The 26,868-nt window shown below is 50.0% G+C and overlaps 1 protein-coding gene across 1 annotated transcript; it reads right to left on the bottom strand.

The window, feature by feature from the left end:
* Positions 1-5,839: 5,839 nt before the first annotated feature.
* On the bottom strand, positions 5,840-9,465 carry ANKRD9 (ankyrin repeat domain 9). Its single transcript, XM_065636447.1, has 2 exons — positions 9,386-9,465; positions 5,840-8,906 (listed from the first exon to the last, which is right to left on the bottom strand). Exon 2 carries the CDS (start codon positions 8,835-8,837, stop codon positions 7,959-7,961), a length of 879 nt encoding a protein of 292 aa, XP_065492519.1. The 5' UTR covers positions 8,838-8,906; positions 9,386-9,465; the 3' UTR covers positions 5,840-7,958.
* Between the last annotated feature and the right edge of the window lie 17,403 nt (positions 9,466-26,868).

Genomic DNA, 26,868 nt, shown 5'->3' with positions numbered 1-26,868 from the left:
AAGGACATGTGATGTGATTTGCTGTTCATCATGTGGGCAATGCGTCAGTACCGCAGGCATGTCTAAGCACGTATGTAAGCATAGCTGATATCGCGTGGTATCAGAGAATTAGGACCTCAGGTTCTCACAGCTTTCATGATACAAATGTTCTGGAGCTTGGCCCCACGGTCTGCCTGGCCCTGCTGTCCTCCCCAACCCCCCGGTCCCTCCTACTCTGTGCTTCCCCAGGGGTCTGATCTCACTGGGGAGCCAGGACTTACCAAGTCTCTTCAACAGTGAAGGGTAGCTCGGATGTGGGCCATGCTCTTCGCCCATCACCATGCTGGTGGTGCTTCCTCTGCACCCAAAGAACAGGGGTGTAGGCAGTGCTGGAAGGGGCCAGTGGCAAACAAGAGTCTGAGGACAGGCTGTGTTGAGGGAGAGGGCTTTATTCCTCAGAGGAGGAATGGAGGGTGGAGTGTCTCCTACTGCACACCCAGTCCAGGGTGATGACCCTCAGGAGAAGCCATAGTCTCCTGAGAGATCAGACTGGCTGAGGGAAAGAGTTATTAGGAGATACACCTTGAGTCTTTCACGTAGAGCTTGGTACCATGGCCCCGGCTGATGGGGTGATAGGTTGCTGATCTATCAGGAAGGTTGGGATGATGTTCCTCAATATAAACTGGGCATCTCTGGCCAGCATGTTGTACAAAGCTCCACCACCACTTAATAGTGAAGGCGACCTGGGTGATATGTACAATGCCTTAATTGTGCAGCTGGCATTTCTCTGAAGGAAACAACCCGGTTTTATCTTTCAGAATGTTCTGCCCAACAAGTGACTCAGTGAGTGACTCACCTGGTCTGCCCTCTCGGCAGCTCTCACCTCAGGGCTGTCTCAGAGGGTGTTTTTCTGCCAGGGCGTTCTCGCTCTAACCACAGCCCTTGTGCTGCTCCTGGCAGAGAAGATGAGGTGGCAGCAAAGCTGACTCAGACCTTGGACATCTGAAGGAGGAGGCAAACCTGAGGGAGTGCCACGCTCTTACTGCTGGCACGTGTTTCCCCTTGTTAGTGCTGAGAGCTCGGTGATGGCTCTTTGTCAGATGGCCGTGGCCCTACGGTTCTCTCGGTAGTTTTCCTCAGCTCTGTAGCCCTTAAGGTCCCATGTCCCAGCAGTGAAAGACACAACATGCCCCTCTCCTCACAGAAGTGGTGGACGACCAGTCGCTCAGTTCACCTCCATTACTAGTTGAGGACTTCAGTCCAGCCTGGCGTTGACCATAGCCCTGTCTGTACCTGTCACTAGCAGAGGACTGAAGTCAGTTTGAGAGTCTGCATCCTTCTGTCTTGTCACTTTGAGTCACTAATCATCAATAGCTTTCCTTATTGCAGGAGTGGGAGAGAGCAGGAGAGCACTAGCAGATGGTTTTGGAGGAAAGGACGTTCAAAAACTCAGCTCCTCAAGGGACTTCATTCTCTCTCTTACTGTGAGTTAGAAATTACTTGTCCTTTTAGACTGTGCTGTAAAATGCTGCTTTAAACATTGTCAGGGAAAGGACACCGCATTAAAAATATGAATGCAGTGTAGGATAATGTGTTTACTATAATTTACTCACACCATTAAAAAGAAGAACCCTAATGATTGTAAAATGAAGCCTGAATATTAAGAGCATGATGCCAAAAAAACACCCTTGCATCCAAACGGTTATTACCACCAGGGCTGGAACAAAGGAGGAGACTGACGATTTTGGGCAGGGGAGCTTTGTTAGCTGAGAGAGAGGACGGGGCTTCCCAGTCTTCCCGGCAGAGTCAGGGTCTGCGGATGCTGCCTGATCGCTGGTGTGTGAGCGGGAGGTGGGAGGACAGGATATTCCCCCCCAAAACCCTGAGGCTGTGGGAGAGGAGCCGAGGTGCTGGCAGTGAAGGGGGCAGGAATCGAGGAGCCAGGCAGCGGGGGGTGCGGGCGGGAGGATGAGGGCAGGGAGGATGCTGTCCTCCTGGGAGCTGGAAGCTGCTCCCTGTCCTGGCTGAGGCACGCAGCCAAGTGCTTTCTGCCTGGAAGCCTCTCTCTCTTCCCTTGGCCTCTTTCCATCGCTTTGCACAGAGGAGCCTAAGGGAAGGGCTTGGCTGGCCCTGGCGCCTCGGTCGCCTCCCTGTTGAGATCCACGGAGCCTCCTGTTTGCCATAGGTGGGGAGGGCAGCGAAGGGGAGACCGTGAGCCTCATATCCCAGGCATACAGGCATCTTGCCATGGCTCAGAATGTGGGATGCATTCGGCCTGAATTTGGGAATTGAACTTTTGGGGCCTAACATGCCTTCCTGAAGGAGAAGAGTTGATTTGCACTGTGTTTCTCTTTAGACTTGTAGTACAGGGAACTTAACCTTACAACGCATGGTGTGACTGGAGCTCACCCAGGGCCCTGACTTACTGGCTCAGCGTCTTGCTGAAACCTTGCTTGCAGAGCTGAAGTCTAAGCATGGGACAGATCAAAGCCCCTTTCTGCCTTGCCTGCTTCTCTGAAGTGGGTCTCTGCCTCTCTCCTTGCTGACTCTGATCCATTCCAGTCAACCCCTGTGTTTGCATTAGGAAGTGATTCCTTCTTCTGTGGGAAAAATTAGGCAGGGTTGACGGCAAGGAATGTTTTGTGGTTTAGAGATAGATGAGAGACTGAGCTGATCTGGATGGGACCTTTGCTTGGCTCAGCCACAAGTTCCTCAGAGACCCTTGGATGCTCCAGTGTTTAAAAAACTATAAAATAAGGTTGGACTTAAAGCACATGCTGCAAATCAGTCAGATGTGATAGGCCCAACATGGGAATTGCTGACCTGTGTCATACACAATTTAGACTAGATGACTAGACTCTTCTGACTTTAGCAAAAACTCCTAAATGTGAAGAGTTTCTCATCTTTTGAGGCTTCTAAAGATTTGGTTTGTGGATTTGTATAGTCTTTCCATTTACCAACTAAACCACTGGGTGAAGAGATACCGTTCCTTTCAGAGGTCGTCAGAGCAAGTAGGGAGAACCTTTGTATCCCAGCTGCACTTGGATCCATTTCTTTAGCAGCAGTGAGGGTGCTCTGATGTTTTTGCAAACTGTATTTCTGTTTTCCGCTAGGACCGATGAGTTATGTTTTGCAAGAGAGTTCTGCACCTTCCGTTCTTGTGCTACACATGTGAGGAGAAGTAAATCAGTGCAAGCAGCAGCCTTGCAACACCGTAGATGTGATTCTGGTGTGTGATAACAGAGGACAGTTTGATGTGGTCTGAGCAAGTAATAGGCAGAGTTTCTTTTTCACACGTTGTAGGTGGAGAGACCACTGAATCCAGGCTGGGGATGAATGGTGAACTCACCTCAGACAGCTGCTGACAGCAACCAGTGATCACCTGTCATTAACAGAGGTGTTATAAAAGTTGGTTTGCACAGATTTACGGTACTGTTTAAATATTAAGTGCATGGCATGGGTGCTTTGTTTGTCCAGTTGGAAGCATTGATCTGAATATGGGGTGATGCAATGTACAATGATCTGCTGATTCAATAGATTTGTTATATTGCAAGTCAGAAACCCAAACGACTTAAACACCAGACACAGGGCAAATAAAGATTAGGAAACAAACCTGGCACCCTGGCCCGTTTCTTGTCTCTGTCTTTCCATGCCTCTGTGCTGGATCTTTGTCCTTGCTATTTTCAACTTGATTTTCAATCCAGTCTATAATTGCAGCCATACCTGTAGCCAAGGCCTCCTCTCCCGGCAGGTCTTGCTCTTGGCAGTTTCCTGCTTCTTTTTCACCTTTACTTAATGCCTCCCTGTTTGGTTTAGTTTGCAGGACTTGTCTGCGCGGAGGAGCCTATTTGTTCACAGCCCTTTTCCTCTGCCTCTGAAGCTGCATGAAACCTTTACCTGTTTGCAGCAGACATTCTTTGTGTGATGCCGAGTGTTAAACTGATGTTAGGCTTGATATTCCATATCTATACATCTTCACGAAGGGAGTGATTTCTCAGGTGTAATTAATACCTGCATCTTCTGCTAAATTTAAGATGCTCACCTCTGGCGATGCTCAGGCCAGAGTAAGAACAAGGATGCAGCTTTTATGCCAGGACACTAAGTCAGAGAGCAGGACTGAGACAAATGTTACAGTAAAGGATTTTTTTAGACTATTTAAACCACTTAGTTTTGTGTTCACATAAATTTAAATTCTTGAACTACTTAATATTGTGGGTAAAGTAAGACTTAAAGATCCCAAATGTGTCTTTTAAATGAGTTACTCAAATTTACAATAGACTTCAGCTCCTTCAGCAGACTCTAGACAGGCTAAACTTTGTAATTCCTGAAGTATTTAAGGGAGCTGCAGCGAGGAGTCAATTGCAGAGAGTCAAAAATAAAAGTAACCCAGTACTCCCTCTCTCCCCTTGGTTTCCAAATGAAAGTGTTTCAGGCCTTTTTTACCTGCACATAAAACCACTTTATACTAAAAGGTGGGTAGTATATGAATACTTTGTTTTGAAAGTGCTTGAGGTACACGTGGGAAATATTTATTTCATCGCTGTTTCATGATAGGAATTAGTTTTTTAGAAAAGCTGGCTGTAACTAAGCTTTTCAGGAGTGCTGCCTTATATGCTTTTGAAACTATTTCCTACAGATGAGTAATTTGCCTTGTGTGACTAGATTAACCTGTGTGCAGGTAAGACCGAAGCTTTTAAGTATATATCCTTACCCCTGTGCCCTCATGGGGTTATGACTTGGTGAATCTTCTTTCCCACACCTTTGTGACCAGCTCCCTGACTAGCGCAGGCAGTCCTCTTCTGCAGAGACATGACTGTCCATGTTTGCTTTATTAAGCTTGGCAATGGTGTTGCAACTGGCACTAATTGGTGTTTTTGCTGGCAGCCTTCGCCAAGAGACGGAGAATGCTGTGGAGCTTGTGCTCCACTGTGCTCCGAAGGTGGCAGAGGACAGAGAGACGTGCTGGCACGTCAGTCTGAGGAAAGCTGATGCCACAATTGCTTGGTCTATAAACAAAGGACTTCTGTTTCCAAAGCCGAGAAGCCCCAGTGTTTTTCCAAGCTGTGACACTGTTTGAAAAACAAGCCTGGGCCCAGTTGGGTGAGTGATCTGTGTAGTCACTGGTGTCATTTGCCCACAGTTCCTCTCAGCCTCTCCAGATGAAGCATCCCAGACACATCAACAAGCCACACGTAGCGAGGTCTGTCAGTGACCTTCAGCAGGGTGATCCCAGCATGGGCTCAGCAATAGGCTTGATTTCTGTCCCAGGATAACAGGAGAGGCACAGCAGTTACCTGAATTTGGACCCATCCCAACACATTGAGGGGACCCTTTCTGTTTGCTACAGTGAATTACCAGAGAGCTGCTGGGAAGAATCACAGGGGCAGCTCTGGCCTTGAATTCTTGTTTTGTTAACAGGCTCATTGTAAAGTGTAGGATGTCCTGCCCAGCCTGTCATGTTGTTCCAATGTGTAATTAGCCTCACAGCTTGGGAGCTGGAGCATCTTCCAGCACTCAGTTCAACTGACCAGCTCTCCACTGCTGAATATCGTTATGTCTCTGTCAGCAAGGCTGATCAAACTTTCCTCCCACCACCAGCTCTGCCTCTTCCTTCACCTCAAGACACTTTTCCACGTGCAAGTTAGACCTGATTGCTTTACTTGTTGTCTGTTTTGGAAGATTGTTCCACACCATTATTACAGAATCAATGGGGAAAATGTACTCCAAGAATGTAGCAACACAGATTTTTAATTTTTTTCTAATTAAGCATCAAAGCGAGGGATTAGTTCTTTGGATTTCTGTATTTTTATTATCAACAAGGTAGCTGAAGAGAACAGTTAGAGTTGTTCTATGCTTTCTAGCAAGGGATCTAAATTTCCCATGGTAATTATTTTAAGCACGTATCAGCTTGGTTTCTGGAGAAAAAGGAACATTTCATCTTCTAGGAAACATTCTCGGTGCCATCAGTCTAAGAATAGCAATCTTCTTTCTGTTGCATCTCGAATTCCAGAAGTATGGCTTATCTTCTATTGTGCATGCAGTACGGAGATTACTTTAGATGAAATACCACTCCGTTCTGCTGAAGCATGAACAGCTTATAGTGCCGCATTCTGTGGGGTTTTTTTCCCAACCAAAATTAATTCACAAATAAAGAAATGTGTGCTTTGAACGTGGCCTTCTCTCTCTGAGTGCATCAGTTCCAAAGAGAACAACAGTGCTGAAATAGTTCAAGTGGCAAACAACTCCCTGGCTATGCATTTGAGCACTGAAACAAAACCCTACAGTTTCACTGACAGCGTGTAACAACAGAGGCAAAGCTACAGCGCTGTGGCCGGGGCGATTTCTGTGGTGGCGATGCTGGTTGAGCTGGTGCAGCTCGTGCCCTGCAGAGCAGGCAGGGGCAGTGCCGGTTTTACAGGGAAATTGGCAGCGTGACCACTCAGAATGCTGGAGAGTAAAGGTTGCAGAGCAAATTGCTGAAGCTGTACCCTTTGCTCAGGACTTTGAAGTGTCTAAACACAAGTGTTGAAAGCAGGACACTGCCCCCAAAGGGCTTTTTGAGCTGGAGCGGATGTGAAGATGTTTTGTGTAACTTGGAACATCTCAGAAGGGATAGCTGGGGGAAGGCTGGCTGTTCAGCCTGGAGGAGACTGAGAGGAGACCTCATTGCATTCTACAGCTTCATCACAAGGACAGGAGGAAGGGCAGGCACTGATTTCTTCTCTGACCAACGACAGAACCCCAGGGAATGGCAGGAAGATGTGCCAGGGGAGGTTCTCGTTGAACATTAGGAAGAGGTTCTTCACCCAGAGGCTGCTGGAGCCCTGGAACAGGCTCCCCAGGGAGGTGTCACAGCCCCAAGCCGGACAGTGTTCAATAAGAGACTGGACAACGCCCTCAGACACATGTTGTGAACGGTGGGGTTGTCCTGTGCAGGGACAGGAGTTGGACTTGATGATCCTCGTGGGTCCCTTTCAACTCAGGACATTCTAGGATTCTGTGATGTAAGCTACTCCTCTGGTACCAAGATTGGACACCAAGACTGGCACAGCTCTCTCCACTGAACCTGAGCCATCACATTCTGCTGGGAACTGGCAGCAGAGCAGCCAGGATCAACCAACAGAAGCTGCTGTAGGGTCCTGGGCCATTGCCACACCTGCATCAATCCCTCTGGGCAGAGCAGAGGGCAGGCACAAGGAGGCTGGTCCTGCTCTGTGCCACCTTCCTCGCACCTCACCCTGCACTCCCCAGAGGGGCTGCCGGCTCCATCCCTGCCTGCTGCCAGGGCAGGAATATCTTTGGCCAGGGGGATGTGCGTCCTTCTGCTCCTGCCTGACACCTTGACTCTCCCGGAACAGAGAAAACTGTGCGAAGAAACCGACTGTCATTTATGTACATTTAAAAAAATGTATTTTATTCAGCTGCGCATCCCTGCCAGCCTTGTTTAGGAAAGTTTTAATTGTATCTGGCTTCTCTTTGGTCTTGTGTACAAGATGAGGAAGTTTTCATCTGTGCCTTTAAAAAAAACTCGCATCCCTGCCAAGATGTATTAGGAGAGCTGTAAAAAAGGAGTCATCCTGTTCCAGCACCGCGAGGCTTATGTAACAGGGAAATCCTAATGAAGAGAGACTCCCCCTCCCCATCCACACTGTTTCAAGTCACATGCCACTTCAGAGTTTTCAGTCACTCGATTTGTATTTTGATCACATCCGCCACTGGTTTATTTAGATGTATTTACAAATATATTCTCCTATGTACCCTCATTTGTACATGTTTTTATAAAATGCAGTGCAGACCTCACCTCACTGCAAGGATCTTTAAATAAAATATATTGTAAAGTGCCAGATACAATTCTTTTAAAAAATACAGTCCTAATTAAAACAGATACTTGGCTGCTGCATTAGCAGCTTCGTATACAGATACATTTTTAGCACAAGTCTATTTCTGTCAGGTGAGCAGGAGGCTCTCATACCACCCCTCTAGCTCTCCAGTTTCAAGTCCAAAGGCTTTAGAAAATGAGGCAGAGGCAGATTGTCCAAAGCCTCTGGGAAATGCTCAGGTGAAATGGTCCTGATCAAGACACGCATGGCTCCGACAAACAGCGATGGGGGAGCTAAGCCCAGCAGGCACTGGAGCCTGTTCTCCCCCAGGAGGTCCTGCCACCGCTGCCGGTTGTCCAACAGTTGCTGTTTCATTGCGAACTGGAGGTCCTGAGGCACAAAGAAGAAGAGGCAGTCGAGGCAGAGGAGCTTGGCACGCACGTTCGCTGCCGGCATGTGGGCGATCTGCTGCAGCAAGGTGTCGAGGGGGGTGTTCCCCGCGCTGTCCTGCAAGCAGGGCGACGCGCCGTGCCCGAGCAGCAGGAGCAAGCACTCGGGTCGCACCAGCTCGCAGGCCACGTGCAAGGCAGTCTTGCCGCCCTCCACGCGGCTACAGCCCCGGCGGTCCAGGTGGCCGGCTCTGTCACTGGGCGGGAAGGCTTGGATGGCCTTGAGGATTCGGAAGAGGATGCGGACCCGGTTGTAGCGGACGGCCATCGCCAGGTGTGGGGCTGAGGACTGGCAGCAGCTGAAGCTTTGGCTGGGCACAGCCAGGGCGCTCTGGGGGAACTTAGTGAGCAGGTGCCGGGCGTAGGGCTGGTGGTCGTGCACCAGTGCGTAGAGCAGGGCCTCCGAGGGCGAGTACACGCTCACCTTGCCCCCGTCCTCCCAGTGAAAGACCTCCATGGTCCGCATGTCCTCCAGGAACCAGACGGGCAGCAGGTCCCTCACCGCCTGGTAGAAGGCGAAGGAGGATTTCTTGCAGTGCTTCTGGGACTGGGCGCCGCGGCCGCCGACCCACCGGACGCTCCAGGGCATGGCGGGCGGGCGGGCTCCTCCGGGGGCTGCCTCCCACCCCGGCGCGCAGAGGCCGCATCGGGTCCGGACCTGCGGGAGTGGGAAGGGCGGTCAGTACCGTGCGGCCGGAGCTCCCCCGGGCTGCACCCGCCGCCGGTGCGGGGAGAGCGAGCGAGCCGCCAGGGCCCCGCTGCACCAGACGACAGCCCCGCTGCAGGGGACACCCATACCCCGGTGCACTGCGGCTCCTTCCCCCGGTGCACAGGAACCGCCTCCCCTCGGTGCACGGGAACTCGGTGCACGGAACCCGCCTCCCCTCGGTGCACGGGAACTCGGTGCACGGAACCCGCCTCCCCTCGGTGCACAGGACGCCCACATCCCCGGTACAAGAGAACCTGGTACAGGGGAACGGCCTCCACTCAGTGCACAGGACGCCCGTGTCCCGGTGCACGGGAACCCGGTGCATGGTAACCCCTCCGCGCCGCTGCACGGCAACCCGCCGCTCCCGGTGCGCGGGACCTGCCCCACTCCCAGCTCCTTCCCGCCCCCGCCAGCCGCCCGGCGCTCACCTCTCCGCCGTCCCCGCGGTGCCGCTGCCCGTGGCCGCCGCAGCCGCAGAGGAGGCGGGGACGGGAGCGCGGCGCGCCGCCGCCGGGCCCTTTTATCCCCACCCCCCGGCCCGGGCGGTGAAGGTCGGTCAGGACCGGGGAACTGTCCAGGCGCCGCCGATTGGCCGCCGCCCCGGCTCCCCCGGGCGCCCATTGGCTGCGCAGAGAGGACGGGGCCCTGCACCATCGTGTGCGTCACGGGAGGCAAAGTTCCAAGAAACTTGGCTGCCGGCTCCGAGCCCCGGCGGGGCGGGCGGGGCCTGGCGGGGGGCCCGGGGCAGGGGGGCCCGCGGGTACCGGGTATGGGGTCCTGGGGGTGTGGGGTCCCGGGAGTGTGGGGTCCCGGGTGCATGGGGTTCAGGGGATATTGGCGACACAGGGGCACATGGGGTCCTGGGGGTATGGGGTGCAGAGAGCGCAGGGTCCCAGGGACATGGGGTCCTGAGTCTGACGGGGTTCTAGGGGACGGTGACTGGGGCACAGAGAGAGCTGTGCCCGGGGGCTTTGGGACACTCGGGTTCCCGGGCGCAGGAGGCTGCAGACCCGCAGTGCCCCAGGCACACGGGGGCCCGGCGGGCAGTGTCGCACCCCCCTGCCTGCCCCGGGCCGGTTCTCCGCTCGCCCCCTCCCCGCGGGGGCTCTGGCAGCGGCTGTGGGCTCCTGCATGTGTGCGCACACGTGCTTGCTGCACAACTCGTGGCTTTTGCTTCTCTCCCGGACAGTGACATTTGCAGCTCTTCCAGCTGACAGTTGCCTGTCAGGTTTTGGCTATGCAAGAGCAAGGAGATAGTCGTGGCGGGGGTTGAGCTGGTAGCCCCGCACCAGGGACTCTCCCCTGGGGCGCCTGCAGTCCCTTGGCCTTAAACCCTGTGTGTACAGGTAATAGCCATGTGCTGGTAAAGCACAGTGAATGCAAGTGCTGTCGTTACAGTGATCTCACTCATAAGGCCTCCTTATGGACAGCAAATCACGGGATCAGCGTCGTCCTTACCCCCTCCAAGTGAGTTCAGAGCTTTTCTCTCTTTTGCACCATGTTTGGCCCCCCCTGCTCGCAGCCATCACCCTCTGGATCAGGAGGGTGTGATCAGACTCTGCAGGTGAGCGATGCTGGTCGCTGTCGTGTTCATGGCTGATGGCTCTGGTTTCTCTGTCCTCAGGGATCTCCAACCTTCACAGCTAGCATCGGGAGCGCAGCTATTGCTGATTGCTGCTGAAATGGGCGACGCTTTCCACGTGTCCCAGCACAACCTGTGTGCTTGCACACCAGGGGGGCCTGCCAGGTGTCTGCTGAAACATCCCGCTTCCTTGCAGCCCTCCAGGAAGCTGCTGGGAACAGTGGGGAAGGGGCTCACAGCACCCTGACAACCTTCCCTTGACCCCGATGAGAACAAAGCTGTCGAGGAACAACTGCTGGCTTTGTTGTGCCTCTTCTGAGCTGCCATTCAGCCAGGGAAATAATGCTTAAACTGTGCTCTGTTTGCTCTGTGACTTGTTCCCTGCCACGCGATGCTCACACCAGAACCCGGGGGTCCATGTGAGGAGGCGCAGGTGGAGGGGTGAGCCGAGCAGGACGCTGCTCAGCACTGTCACACTCAGAAACTCTCGGTGACCACGTCCCAGGGAAGAGAAATCAGGCTAATGTGCGCTGAACTGCTTTGTGGGAGAGAATTACATCCAGTGTTTGTCAGCGCAATTCATCATCTGAGGATCCCCGCGGACCCACCGCAGCTCCTGGCATGTCAGACCACGACACAGAAAATCCTCTTTCATCGCTCGTGTCTGATTCCAGATGAAAACTCATTAAAGGCAGCCGCTTCCGCCTCTCCATGCTATTGCTGGAGCACTCGTCTTTCAGTCGCATCCTATTACTGCAGGCATGGGATAATTTGTACCAAAGTGCAGGATCAAAAGAAATGGTTTAAAAATAGATAATTCTGTAGCCCTTCCTTTGTGTCCGGCGCAGCCTCACCTGTCCGTGCCTCGCTGCCCGCCACTGATGGCAGCGGTACCCAGCGCACCTCTGCCTGCTGCCTCTCCAGGAGACAGCCCTGCCCAACCATGAATCCCAAATCCTTTCCTTGCTGTCATCAGGACACTGCCATGGAGTTGGATGTCCAGCGTGGTGACAAGCCAGGTTGCCCAGCCCTTTCTACTCATCTTCCACACATGCCTGGGTGAGGGTAAGCCAAGTGGTGTTGGGGCCCGAAGGCAGGGGATTAGCATAGTTGCAAAGCCAAATTGGCTTTTGTGTTGGAAATTAATATCTTTGGTGTGGAAGCAAGACTCTTTTCTCAGGCCAAGCTCTCTTATGGAGGTGGGGGGACCAGCTACAACCAGCATGTGCTTCGAGCCTCAGCACTGGCTTAAAAACAGTGTGCTGAGTCCTCGCGGCCTCACAGCCGATAGATGGGTAACCCTGAGGCGGGCCCCTGTTTGCAAAATGTATTTGTCACATACAAAGCAGGAGCTGGCCTGTAGAAAGGCAGCCTGTTTGTGGGCTGCACTGCAGAAAAAGGATTACATTTGCCCCCAAAATTGCTTATAGCGTGTCCAGGAATAGTGACAAAACACAATATCTCAGAAAAGTTTTATTTTTGCGATGGTATATATTTTATGTGCAGACTCACAGACATGTCTTGTTTGCTTGCAGTCCAGCCTGGTTTTAATCACTTTGAATTAAGTAAGTGATCTTATTACTGACCTGACTATGAGAAGGCTTATCACAGGTTCCTTGGCACATGGTGAAGATTACTCCATCAGTGTGACCATATCTAAGTAATGTGACGTGTCCTTTCAGAGCTGTTTTTTTCTTCACCCTCCTCCGGGATGTTGATCCTTTGGTTTCTCCACCCAGTGACCAACTAAAACCCGCTTAACACTACTGAAACTCAGCCATGTAACAGGACGAAGGGAAAAGTTCTGCCGTTTCTTGTAGCAGACGTCAATTGTTTCCTGATGTTTACATTAAATTGAGGGCAGGATCCTATTGACTTAATGGCCATGATTGTGGGTGTAATTAAAAGCAATAAGAAAATAGGCAGTATCAGTGGGCAAGCTGAACACAGTTAATGTTTAGCGCTGGTTTTGACTGTGAGATAAAAGATGAGCAAATAGTGCATCGCTCATTTTTGAAAAGGGCTGAAAGAGATGGGGTTTACTCCAGTCCTTGCAAGGATTTTGTGCTCAGGTTTGACTCTGAATATTTACCAGTCTCCTCTCTCAAAAGCAGGCTTGGGACCAAAGGTCAGCAGAGTTCGGACAACAGCCCCAGACCCACGGTGGGCTGGAGCAGCAGAGCTGCTGCTTTGCTTCAAGCCTCTGGCTCCGGGGTCTTCATAAACCAGTCAGATAGAAACGCCTAATGTCCCATTTAGCTAAAACTAAACATATTTAGAGAGAAAGTAGTGAGTGAGGAGAGTCAGGGGTTTGCAGCAGGGGTGCTGAGATAGAATATACACACTGTGTCCCCCTCCCGCCGAGGGTACATCGCTGACCTCCAGCTTAGTCTCGCTGTGCCCCCAGCATCCTGTCTGCAGGGTGGGTGCAGTAACACCATTTCAACCATCCTGGTTTAGCTGGTGAGCTCTTTAGGTCGGGGATAACACACAAGTGTATCCGTTTGGTCCTTAGGGTCCTGGCCCTGCATGGGGAACCCTCTGCTCTGCTGTGTTAGACAGGGGACACAGGCTTGTCGTAGGGTGCTGGCCTGTGGAGAGACAAGAAGGCAGAGCTGCTGGCAGTCACTAAATGGGACATGTTCTGCTTTCGTAAGGACATGCCAGGCAAAGAGGCGGATGGCAGTCCCAGGCACCTCTGTTCAGCTGTGATGAATAATAGCTGTTGCTGACACCTCGTGGAAGCCTTAGATAAACATTTTTGCCAGAAACCTTTCTGTTTCATTTCCTCTGCTGCTGCTGGTTCCCCTCCTGAGGAGCTCACCCTTTGTTTCTGTCATCTGCAGAGCACTCAGCCTGGAAGGAGGCAGCAGGGCCCTTGGCTGCTGCAGGAGCAGGGATAGGAGGGCAGCCGAGGAAAGCTGCCTGGGGACCATGCTGTCCCTCCCCGAGAAGGAGGAGGGCACACGTCCTCTCTGCGTGGTGGTGAGGACAACTCACCGCGGATGCGTGTTGTACATCAGATGTGGAGAGAAAAGTATCTCCCTCCTATACCACCTCTGAGTCTATCACGTCCATCGTAGACATGCCTTTTGTGTGCCTGTTTTTCATGGGGGTATATTGGCAAGTGGCTGTTACAAATCACCCTGTCCTTTCATTTCAGAACCTCAAATACCTTGGGAAAAGAGACACACAAGTTTTCCTGGGAAGTGGGAAAATATTTCCACTTGAGAAACAAGACTGCTGATGATGCTGCAGTGAATCAGCGATGATCTGGGCTGGGGCATTGCTCCCGGCTCCCTTGCTGAAACCATCAGACAACATCGCTCTGTCCAGGGAAGGAGTTGTGGCCTCGAAGCTGTTCTCACCGCTCGCCCCCACACTGTCTCACTCAGCACCCACCTCTTCTTCCTCCTCAGTCTTCTTCTGTGTTACAGGCATTCCCTGCTTGCCTGACTTTGTGTGAGTCATCACTTCACACCCAGCCTGAGCTGCCCGTAACCCTGGCTGGTTTGCTTTCTCTGCTGCGTTACAGGGTCAGCTCCATCCTGACCCACAGCATGAAAGAAAATCTGCTTTGGAAACAGCAAAGCGAACAAGCCTTCTCTTGTTTCTCTTGTTTCCTGGCTGCTGCTGAGTGAATATGACACCTTTCCAAAAATCTGCATCCCAAATGTCACTTGGGAGACCAAGTGAAACTCTGAAACACTTTGTTTTAGAAAGGGCATCTCTCTGCTGGCTCTTGAGGAAGTACGTAGCACGAAGGTTGACCACTGTCCAACATCAGTCCCAGCTGATGGGAGGCTGAATAAAGCTCAGCTGGTGCCATGAATTTGTTGAGGTGGTCGGTGTCCACTGGTGGGATAACCCAATCTTTAAAACTTAGTTTTTATTCTGGTTCCTTGACAAACTGTTCTGGCAGAAGTGAGGTGGACAGAAAGGTGATAAGGTCCTTCAGCTGTTGCTATCTCACAAGCCCTCAAGGATAGTCACAGGCTATCAGCAGTGTCCTCTTTATTTTGGCTCAGTTTGCAGGCTACCTCTCATCAAACCTTGATTTTGGCACCTATAATAAATAAGCCACATTCATCCTTTTGGAAACCTAGGGAAACTCCCAGAGCTGCAACAGAAATTAAATTTGATTCAGTATGTTACAGGGGGAAGCTGAAAAGCGTACTTGTCCCTTAAAAGATGAAAAAGGAAAAGGTACCTTTTGGGGATCCTTTCTGTTGCATAAGCAAGTGGATGAGAGGGGTCAGAGAGCTCCTGGCGCCTGCGGATGATTTTGGCCTTCAGCTTGATGTTGGTTGTTAAAAATATTATCCCAGATGTATTAATACGACCAGACTGGACTGCATCTGAGCTGAACATTGTGAGCCTAAGGCAGGACATAATTATAGAAGCAAAACAGCCTGACATAAGAGTCATCTGTCCTCTTCTGCACAAGAAGTGAAGGGGAAAGAGAGGGAACTTACTCTGTTGCAATTTTTAGATGCTTTTAGGCACTACCCCGCGCCTCGGAGAGGGCCTGCACCGACGTCCTGGGGCACAGGAGACCCCTGCATATCCCCCGCTCAGCCCTAGTGTGCTTTGCCACAGGACTGTGCGCTCAGCACATTTTTAACCCCGGGTTAGATTTGCCTAGACAAGGTCTGCAATCAGGAGCGACTATTTGTTTGATGTGTTTGCCTAACAGGATTACCCTTATCACAATGATATAGCAACCTGGCCTTGGCAGAGCACACCCCAAGGGCTCGGGGGTCAAACTTTTGCCTCCCTTGCCCCAAATGTGCACAGCACAGCTTGTCTCTGTTGTCATGCCATATCCAGCTGGGGTTTCAGTTGGCATTTGGTGCTCCAATTCTGGGAAGAGCAGTTGTGCCATGTACATTTCTCTCTCTGCACCTGAAAAAGACCCCAAAACCAGTAATATTCAAAGCATAGAAAAATGATGCGATGTTTTACATTTAGAGAATGAGATGCCTTCCCCATTGGGAATTGCTTTGAGCAGGTGCCTGATTCATTTCAGTGTGAATTTGTTGCTCCCTAAGAATAGAGCTATAGGTAATGAACCAATGAGGTGTCTGCTTTTTGCACTGTGTATCATGAACATGCCTAAAATCATTACCAGAGCATCTGTTTGTCTTTGAAAGAGTATGTGTGATTATTAAAGTCTGCTGACTTAACAGACTCGAGGAAGGCATCGGATGAAAGCTTCATTTTCCTGCAGCTAAGGAGGATAAAGGCTTTGCTAAGGCAGAGCCTGACTCTGCTGATGATTGGCACCCAGGCTTGTCCACCCCAGTTTCTGGCCAGGGTGGGGGGCACATCCTTGCTCCCAAGTGGTGTCATTTTAACCCCAGCACTTCTCAAACCAGCTAACATGTGCCTGACCTTACCAGCTCCCCGGGCTATTTGTGGAAGCAGAACCTGCCATTCACTATTTGCTGGTTCCAAGACAAGCAGGATCCTCTATTTATAATGTGCTATAATTGGCTTGAATGAAACTTGTGGTTCTCTGGGCTCCAGGGCCCCAGGACTGCAGCAGCACCCTAATTCCAGGGACCACTGCCTGGGATGCTGAGATGGCTCTGCATAAAGCCACAGAATGCGTAGGTACATAGCGTGAGCCATAAGTTCACAAGCTCCTGGTTTCTGAGCAGGCTGTACTTGTCAGGGCTGTGTAGATGCCTGTCTCTAGACGAGATTTGGGGCATGGAGCCTCTTTGAAGCAAGGCAGAGAGAAATCTTCCTGCTGCAGCAGCATCACCGTGGAGATGCTCTGGTTGCTGCAGGCACCATTATCCTAACCATCATTTTTTTTTCCCCAAGGCATTTATAGCTGGGATGTGAGCAAGGCTCTGCGACTCAGAAATTACCAATTTGATCATTGGGCCTGAGCGATTCGAGTTCACCTGCGATTAGAGTATATTTAATTTTGGTGGCGCCTGCAGCTGTTCAGACCCCACTGTTCAGAGTGAAACTGTTCTGAGCTTGTAACTCATTGCAGGATGAACTCCTCCTATCTAAGATAAAGCAAAGCAGTCACCTCACTTTTCTGTAGAAGCAAGAACATTTAGTGTCATGCCTACCCAAGGGCTGTATTTGATCTGGTTTTGTGGTATAAAATCCCGTGTCATTTCAATCTTAAAACGTGACAGATATAAGGCCAAGCAGAAAGATTAAAAAAAAACCAAAACAAAACCAAAGACAACACCCAAAACCAAACTGGCTAATGCTTTGCATGTCTTTGAGGACTTATTTTTATTCCCATTTGTTAATTCTCTCTGCTCTTGGCTGCCGCTGGGTCTGCTGAAGTACCAAAGAGGGATGAGGAAAGAAGGCAGCTCCGTCACGAGCTGCCGTCAGCGGGAAGCGGCTGCGTTACAGCAGTGAACTCCAAAGGCAACTGCCGCCTCAGCAGCCAGACGTTCATGTCACATACATCCCAACAGGAAACCTGTGGGTTTTTCCTGAAAAAGACTGAGTTAACAGTCAAAAGCCTTTTTGCTGCAAAGTGGTGTTTAGAAAGAATCTGTCTTTCCCTTTCGTTTTGTAAAAAAATAGTTGGAAGTCTTCTAACGCTGCCTGAAGCTGCTCTGCTGCCAAGAAAACCTCCTGGGTCTGGTGATGAAGCCTCTGTAATATTTCCGGTTTCTCTGTAATTATTTTCTAATGAAATTTCCAATCCAAATACAATCAGGAGGTTAGACCGTAGCAAGTTCACAGTAGGGTTTTTGAATTTCCTTGTTTTTTTCCGAACTCAGTAGCTATCCTCTATGTAGAGTCAATAAGATCATTTTGTGCATGTAAAGGCACCTAAAATCAGCATGGCAATAGCTTTTACCTGCAGGATTCGGCACTAGCATTGTTACATGCAACTTTCCACTTGGAAGTGTTGCTTTTGCCACTGGAATCATTGTAACTGCCAGATCAGATGTGTCTGTTAGTGTGTCTTAACGGCGTAGTAAGTGGCTGAGGGTGCAGCTCCCCTTACCAGGAATTCCCTCTGCTCCTGCACATGCAATTGGAGGAAATGAGATGGCTGATGTTTCCAAGGTGTTGCCGGTATTTTGTGATGCCTCCAGCCCAGAAAACAGAAATAAAAAAGGGCTGAGAAGACGACGTAAGGCAACGGGAAGATGAGACGTGTGATAAAAACAAGCCAGGTATAAGTAGCGAGTCTGGTGTAAATAGTGAGGCTGATGAACACCCAAGCCCAGGTGCTAAGCATGTCAGAAAGGTCAGCTGGCTCCCTGCCACCACCTGAGCCGCACAGGGCGAGCGCGGGGTCCCGAAGGGCTGCTCCCCCTCGGCTCTGCTCCCTGGAGCTCTGCTGCAGCCCTGCTTGGATGCTGGGGCTGGCTCACCACGCTCACCATTGCCTTCCCTCTCGGCAGCGGGTCTGCCTGGGTCTGAATGACGTGTTTGGAGCACACGGGGGGAGTTTTTTATTGCAGAAAGGTGTGAAGTGCACTTGAACGAAGTCTTGGGCTCCCTCAGACGGTTTCCCAAAGCCTGTTGCTGTTGGGGCTGTGGAGCCTGGTGTGGCACAGAGGCTGGGCAGGGCTGGTGTCCGCGCCGGCCACGCAGCCCGTCTGCGTACGTCGCACACCCCAACGCGGTCCATCACAGACAGGGGTTGTTTGATGGGCTCTTGGGGCTGCTGCTGTTTGGCGGCTTACCCGGAGCTGGGTACGGCAGCATCTCCCAAAGTGCCCGACAAAGTGGGTGAGAATTTCACTTCAATAAAACGGGAATTTTTACTAAATCCAGTAGGAAGGGCAGGTAACACAAGCAGCAGGAAAGGTCTATGCATGGTGAGTTACAGCTCCAGGGCCTGGAAATGTGTATGAATAATGAAACTTTCCAGAGCTTTATAGCTCATGCCAAGAAGTGTTGCAGGAGACAGACAAAATACTCATTTTACCCTCACCACTTCTCTGTTGTGTTGCTGCCAACCTTTCACCCCACTCTTCTGCCCCCAAACCAAGGATGGCACAATAAGAAGTGCCTGTGCCCCAGTTCGCAGCCAGGTGTTGCAGCTTAAACTACTGAGGAAAGTGGGTCTGGGCTAATCTATCAGTGCAGTGTGATGAAGGGATGTAGGTCTTGGAGTAATGCCTGTGCTCAGGAGAGGTAATGCTGTTTGGTTGGTGGTGCTTTGTGGTTGTTTTTGTTTGTTTTTGTTTTGGTTTTTTTGTGTGTGTGGTTTTTTTTTTTTTGGTTTTTTTTTTGGTTTTTTTTTAAATGGTGTCAGTATTTGAGAGCCCTTATCCTTGCAATTGGGTTGAGACTACAGGAAACACAAGATTTCATATCTGTTTACCCTGGAAATCTTGCTGCTGTCTCTGAGGCATGAGTACTCCTGGACACAGGCTGCTCTTGCAATTCATGTGTTCTGTGGAGCAGAAAGAAAAATATTTTGGCCAGGGTTCAAGCACCTTTCTCTGTTGTCCTGGTAATAAGTGCCTGATAAGAGTTCAAGGTCTTTGCTTGCTTGTATAGAGTAAAAGGAGCTTTTCTTAAGTTTCTGTTGGCATCTGTGGGCTCCCTGATGGTGCTGGTCTGTTGTTCCCAGTGTCCAGGCTGTTCCTGGTGAATATGATAAGGTTGTGCTTTGTGGGCTGTACTTTGTCCTACATCAGAGGTTACTTCCAGGTTTCCAGTCTCTGGCATGCAGCAGTGGCTGTGCCATGGCACGTGTTTGGGGTAAGCTGGATGGTCACTCCGAGGGGCTGGGGCTTTGTGGAAGCAGCATGGGATGGTGGCACAAGCCCGCTGCAGTGGTACCTGGCGGCAAGCCAACGATGGCTGCTGTTTTAGCACCAGCAGTATGTTTCAGAATTGACAGCCTGTGGAGATTTAAAGGCAAGACAAGCCTCTTGGTGCTGCTGCTTCCAGCTTTTTGTCATCTGGGGAAGATGAGATTGGTTCTCTGATGCTTGGTTTGTGCTCTCAAAGAATAGGTATCTGAGGGCTGGGTTATTTTTTGGAGGAGTGTAAGGATGGTGGTGGGGGAAGCAGTGAGGTGGGTTCAGAGCAGCAGGATACAACATTCAAGCTTGCTCTCGGGGCTCTGGTGGGCTGAACCAGATGCCAGGAGCTGAGTTCCTCAGGTCACCTGTGGTGGTGAGGATGGAGCCGCATCCACACTGCTCGGCCGCCTTCCAGCCCCGGCTCTCACGGGGCTTCCCCTGCCCCGGCTGCCTGACCCACTAACTTCCCAGAGCTGGAGCCTCAACTGCCTTCATTTCTGCAAGGGTCTATTAGTAATTTCCCATGTACAAACCAACATTTGGAGATGCTGGAGAGGCTGAGCCACCAAGAGGACAAAGCTTGGTTGCTTTTAAAGTAGCTCATTCATCAGTGAGTTGCATTGTGCAGCCGCTCAGCTGCTGCTCAAATGAAACTACCCTCTGCTTGTTGTACAGGAAAATGTGCTTCTTGTGCAGGACGGTCTTTCAATCTTCATTTTGACTTTCATTTTTAAAGTGTTGTAGCTGAGATGGCTATTTCTGAGATTTTATTTTTTTTATTAAAAAATATATATATTTTCCCCTTTTCTTTTGCAATGAGGCCTGGGTTTGTCTCGTTGCTTTTCCACTGGTAAGCCCATGCTGGCTTGAGACCTTTCCTTCTTCCCTTACATCCAGAGGTCTCCCTGGGTTTCTCAGAGGACCTTTGCGTTGGTAGGACAACAGGCATCTGAAGAATGGTTGTTGCTGCAGACTAAAGGCAAACATTTCAAATCAATCCTTGAAAAAGGAGGAATCTGTCCTCCTGTGTTTCACTGCGCTCTGGCTTTGACGTTTTCCTAACCCTCATTTCCACTTGCATGACCTGCCCGTAGGTGTGGGCTCAGACATTCCTCCTGTTTACCCGAGCAGGGCATCGGGTGCCTGGCACGCGGTTCCACGCTGACATGTTTCTTGAAAATCCGATGTGACGGAGGGCATGCAGGGCTGGGGGGTGAGTTATTGCCAGGTCTGCTGGAGCAACAGCCCCGGGGAACAGCACTCTTGCAAGTGATCAGCCAGCCCCTTCCTTGAAGAGCTCCTCAGAAGAAAATGTTTGCAGGGCTTAAAGGGAAAAAAAGCTTCAACAACAACAACAAAACCATAGAGAAGGCCAAGTATTATAAAAACAGTGAGAAGTGGAGTCGTGTGGCCTCCGGCTCGAGAATTAGCTTAACTCCCATTGGGGCTGCTGGGGTTTCTTCAAAGCTCAGCATGAGCCAAGCAGTCTGTGCACTGGGATCCTTCCTTGAGCGTTGGTGTGAAGAGTCCATCTCTGTTACATGGGCCTTTCAGGTTCCCTCTGGTTCACTGTATTTCCTTAGAAGCTAGAAAATGAGATTTTCTGCTGGGCTTCCCCCTCTGCAGTGATGGCCTTGCTCTGTGAGGCAGATTCAGGTGTTCAATTTGGGTATCTCTGGTGACATCGGTCAGGCACAAAAATCATGCGATCTGAGAAAATAATAATTTTAGCTACTCTACCCCAAATGTCAGATTCTGTCTTTTTTTAAAAAAAAAAAAAATTATTTTTAGGGCTCATTTTCCTAAACTGTTTAAAACTAGGAAAAGCAGAAGCTTGCTGTAATTAAGTTGGGACCACGGTATAACTCCCCAGGGCTCACGGTGGATTTTCCACCAAGCCTGACTGGTTCCACTTGCCTTGCTGCAGCAGCAAGTGTATCAGCAGCCAAAGGTTACCCCCTGCAGTACATCTAAAGCTACTGCAGGTATAACACGACCTGGATTTCATTTCTCAGTGTAGATATTACTGTTTGTTTTTTTTTTTTTTAAAAAAAAAAAAGGCATAAAAAAGCAGCGTGCTCCTCAAAAATCCAGAGTCAATCCTACCAACTTCAGCAAGCAGAGGTGGGGTTGTTAACGGCATGAAGGAATTGGCAATTATTGGCACTTTTCTTCCTCCTGGCACCTGAATGGGAGAGTTTTCCAGGGAGATGTGTTAGGCCAAGGACTGTGATATAATGACTAAATCCACAGGCCAGCCCAAGTTGCAGTTTTGTCCCTCACCTGTGACCTGACCTGAAAAAAAAAAGGGGGGGGGGGCTAAAAGCTTAGGTGGTTTTCAAGGGAAAACTGGGCAAGTTCATGGGGAAATGTGCTGAGAATGCTAAAGCTACACCGCAGCACAAGCATGAAACTAGTGGAGGTGATGAGGGTTTTTTGGGGAAGATTTTTGTAGGTGGTCTGGCCTTGTGGTGCCCCTTCCTCCAGCCCTGCAGCTCTCACATTCTCATGGGCATCTGTGCCAGCACTTCCCGAAGTGGTTTGGGCTTAATGTTGCTGCAGGTTCTTGCCAAATTTAGGCAACTGTAGTTGAATATATTACACAGAGGTCACAGCTGAAACATCCTTTCCAGCTTTACCTGGTTAGATCCTTTTCCAAAGGAAAATGGAGCTCCTGAACAATGTGCTGGCCTTGTGCATCACCTACACTGAGGTCTGCCCATGCTTCAGGGCCATCCACTTCAGTATCTTGACCTGCTCCATTTTAGGGATGCGGTGGAGCTTGGCCAGCAGCTGGCAGGGACTCATGAATCAGTTGGGACACTTTGTCCCCCGCTAACATGGACATACAGAGCCCCTGGGCTCTTAGCTGTCTGCTGGCACAGCCCTCAGTGTGGCACAGCCTGTGCTTTCTCATGTGAAATTCAATAAATTCAGCATTTTCAGGATGTTGGTGTAATCAGGGTTTTCAATCTTCTCCTTCATTGCCTCCTAATATACCCTCCTAACAATTAACTCTGTGTGTTGGGAGAATGCCAAATGCAGGGCAAAAGACTTTGTTTTTTCTTTTCCATAATTAAATGTCGTGTTCGTTGCTGTCTGTCCCACTTGATGAAGGGTCTGTGTATGGTCTAAAATGCTGTTTGGTGAATTAGCACAAGGTCTGTCAGGATTTGACCAACATTCTCCCTCCCACCGCATCTGTGCAGCTCACGAAAAGCAGCTGTTGGCCAGTGGTGGGGACCTGGAAATGGGCTGTTCCCCCAGCTTTTTTGGGGGGGACAGGCTCAGGTTGGGGGAGCACTGCAAGACTGTGTGCCCACTTCCCCTCAGCCCTGCCCAAAGCAGCCATTCCTGGAGATGGAGCCCATGACCCTCCATGTGGCATCATGGCTGCGCCCGGCTTGAGCCTGCAGGAAACATTTTGGATGTCAGAGGAAACAGCTTTGTATCACAATCCTGTAAAAAGCACTGGCAAAACCTCCCCCAGCCTCGATGCTGCAGTCTAATTGGGATGGCCAGCTGATAAGAGAGTCTTTTTTTTAATTACATCTGAAGGCATGTTGGAGAAACATTCCTGAGCCAGACTCTGGCAAGATATAAAGCCCTGCAAATGATGGCTGAAAAAAAAAAAGTAAGGTGTCACTGACCAGTCAATGTGTGAGTTCTGAGCTGGGAGGTGCAGTGAGTGTAATAACTTCTCCCAGTTCAGGATGAGCTGGAAGCAAGATGATGGCTGGAGTCCTCAGCACAAGACAAGCACCATGGTTATCCCAGCTGGCAGCTCTGTCCTGGGGAGCAGCTCATCCCTGCTTGGAGCATTTCCACAAAAAGCATTCCTGGGAGCTAGTGCCCCTGCTGCCACATCTCCCAGGGCTGCTCTGTGCCACCAAGCTCCAGATAAAGGATGCGGGTACATACCCAGGTGGTGCCACATTTCAAAGAGGAATGATGCTTCTGCTCAACTTTTCAGCACAGCCCCAACTCCTGCTGGGGGTCTGCCCTTGTCACATCCTACCGTGCCCAGCCCTGCTCTTCACCCTCCAAAATGTTCCTGGAGCCTTCTTCCCTCACCATGCTAAATAATTTCCTTGATTCTTCAATTTTCATAATTTCAGTTTTATTACCAAGTTGAGAAGTAGTCATTCTGATATGGGAGGATGGGTCATTATCCTCAGTAAGCTGGACAAAGGTTTGGTGGTGAGGGGAGCAAAACCAGCAGATAGACCCGGGATGTGGCTGTGAGTCCCAAGTCCTCCTTGCTCGGAAGTAATTCTGCTCCTTGAGGAGGGACCTTGCTGGGTGAGATCTCCAACCACTGCTGTTTCCCCAGCTCCTCTGCATCCCTCTCTATGTCCTTTGCATAAACAGCTGTGAAAAGGGAGCCTTTGTTCCCAGCAGCATTGGAGGAACGGCTCGTGGTGGTACAGACAACCCTGCCTGCAGACAACTGGGAGGCTGCAGTACAGCTGGGAGGGTGCACGATGAATTATTCACCAGCTGTTTCTGCTCCTTTCAAGAAGTTTGCTGTAAAACCAGGAGCAGCAGTGGTGCGTAATCAACTGCACACAAGGAGTTTGAGCTTTTGGCTCACTGGGTACTCAGTCCGTTCTGGTCACAGGGACCTTCTGGTTTGTGCAAATTTGTGTCCAGACCTCTGTGGTGGTTGACTGTGGGTGGCCTGTAAATGTATTTTCTTCACTTTCTGGATGTCTGAAGACCTGAAAACCAGACTTACAGAAGTGCCAGGTGCCTGCAGCTTTGACAGACATTAGTAGGGGTGATGCTTTAAACATATAGAGTTTAATGGTGCCATGTACCCTGGCAACTCAGGTCTTGGGGCGTTCTGCTTGGGCCTCTGCAGTTACTGGCCATTTGCAGCCTCTCCTTGGTGTGTCCCAGTCCCTGAGGTGGGGATAGCGACAGCCCTCCGCTCCTCGGGCTGCAGTTAGAGAAGATGCTCTCAGGCCTGTGGAGCTGGGAAAAAAGGTCTCAAGAACTTTTCTCGAGGGCACTCTGGAGAAAAGCCCGTGTGAAAAAAATACAGGTTTCTGTGCCTGAGTCCAGTGCTAAGAAAAAATGATGCTGAGCTCAGGCTGAGCAAGTACTGCTCAGTCTAGGGTCTCTGTATGTGTGTCTTTTTATTTCTACCTTTGGCTGAAAAGTGTTGGCTAAGATGTGAATAAAAAGCATTGCTTTTTTTTTTCTTCCCAACCTGGCTATTCAAACTACCATGAAAAATATGGCCATTCTTTTCTTTTATGACCTCTTATAAGCTCTCAGTTTCAGCCTTCACTCCCCAAAGCCCATGAAATAAATAGGCAGAAACACCATAAAAATGAACAAAATCCTCAAAACATAACCATTTCATATTCTGAATGTCTTATTAAATGTGTATTAAAAACAAACAAAAAATCCCTCTCTTTACATAAATATGTGATTGTTTATATATCTGCAACTAATTTGAAGCTATTTGAAGCAGCCTTGTAGTAGACTGACGTCTAGAAACAGAGCTTTACAATGGGGTGCTAGATACTTCACTAAAGGATGAGAACAGAGGAGATGTGAGATACCTGTATTTTGGCATGTTCAGAAAAGTTTTACCTAGAAAACTCACAGGTTTCTAGAAAAAAGGAAAAAAAAGAGAAGAGGTAGATTGTTCATTTATTTCATGTATTTGGCTTTAAATAATAAGAATATTTTCCTCCTGGGTGTTTAGCGCCCTGCCATACCCAAGAACCGAGCACTTGAACCAGGAATCAGCTGGCTACACCACATTTCGTCTTCCAGCAGTGGGTACCCCAGCCTGCTCTCTGCCAGCGCCTACACCCCTACAGAGCAACTGCAGAGACCTGAGAGAGGTTATCCGAGAGGGACGATCTTGTACTGCTTCGTCTATTTGCATAACAGCTATTTCAGAGCTGGAAATCAAAGTCTTTTGTGTCTGCAATTTCAAGGGGAACTCGTTGCGGGGGGCAATAGAGGAGCGGACATAAAAACAAGTGGACAAGGACACTGCGTTTCTGTTTCTTCTAGTGAACAGTGATGCACGGTGTGTTGAAAACCTGGCCTGTGTAGCCAAGTCCTACCTGGTCCTCTGGCCCCACTGGATGCAGGTGGTGAGTACTTCCAGCTTCCCAGTTCACATGCTGGAAAGGTCTAGGCATGAAGCTGAGACTGGTTCAGCAATTCCCCAGCCAGGCTTGCCTATTTCAAGGTAAGAAGAGCAAGGTCAAGTTCTGAATCCTCCTTCATCATTGCGCCCAGGACGGGAGCATCCTTCACTGGTGCCCTCCTGCTCTCAAATGTACCTTTGTTACTGAACCAGAGGGTGGCATCCAGGCTTTCCCTCAGCCTGTCTGGAAGGAGAGGAAAAGGGAGCCTGTCTCCCAAGGGAAGGTGGAAACAGCTGAGCTGGTGAGAGGAAAATCCCACCCCGCAGGGCTGTGTTCCAGCTCTTGCATCCCTTCCCTCTGGAAGTGCCTTGGAGGGGGGTTAAAATGTTGCTGCCCCTTCTGTGGAGACTGAGCTGGCCCCAAAATGGGGCTGAGCTCATACTGCTGACGACGATGGTGGGCGCACGATGACATTTTTTGGCGTACATGATTATGTTCCCAGGAGTGGGTATAGTGAAGTGTTGCCAGATGATGAGACCTTACACAGTCTCAGGGACAGAGATGCTTTTAGATTCGTCTATTAATAACTCCCTGTGTTTTCATTTCTGGGAACATAAATATGTATCCCCAAATGCTCCTGATTGTCACAGGCCTCACCAGGCTGGGAGTCGGTAATCAGTGACTGATTTCAGTTCTGCCAAATGTAAAGCTTAGTGATTGATTGGCGTGACCAGAGCCGACCTCACCTCACTTCTGGGCCAAAATCCTGTGTGCATGTGCTCATTACAGTGACAGGCTGGGAACAAAGCTGGGGAGAAAAGCTTCAGGAGCTGGGCCAGTCCTGGAGCAGGCTGGCATAACTTCAATTGATTCGAATCTGAATTACACCCATTTAGGCCAGGCCTGGAATTTGCCCCTGGCATGGGTTGGCTCTCTGCAGCTTCACTGAACTGGGTCATTTGTGTCCCCAAATGCTGTTTGTGGGAAAAGAGCTAAGCAAAAGCAGATCATGGTGCCAGCCTGAGCTGTGTTTTTTGCCTGTGAAAAATTGGAGTAATATGGGCAATTCTTTTTTCTCAAGATCTAACTTAGGTTTTAGCTTTTGTTAAAAATGAAAGTGGTCAATGTGTGCAGACAAATGTGTGTGCACAGGATGCAAATATAAACTCCCACCCATGCACATAGACTCTGTAAATACTGTTCGATTTTAGTAAAAGTGGGTTGTTTCTGGATTTAAAGTCCCCCCAGATTTAGGACTTCTGGAGTTGAGATTTTGTCATGCTCTGCACAGGCCTGCTGAGATGCTCAATGCAAATGTTGGATTTGATCTGGTTGCTGCCAGTGTCTTGGGTGATTTGGGATCTGGGCTTTGTCACGTAGTCCTGTCTCTGACCCCAAAAGTCTCTTTGGGCTCTGGACTATGTGAGGCGTTGTGTTTGGGGTACATGGTTGTG

The sequence above is a fragment of the Caloenas nicobarica genome, chromosome 5, assembly GCF_036013445.1.
Source record: "Caloenas nicobarica isolate bCalNic1 chromosome 5, bCalNic1.hap1, whole genome shotgun sequence".
NCBI lineage: Eukaryota > Metazoa > Chordata > Aves > Columbiformes > Columbidae > Caloenas > Caloenas nicobarica.
Note: the sequence above shows the minus strand (reverse complement) of the source record. Positions and strands in the feature narration are given on the sequence as shown.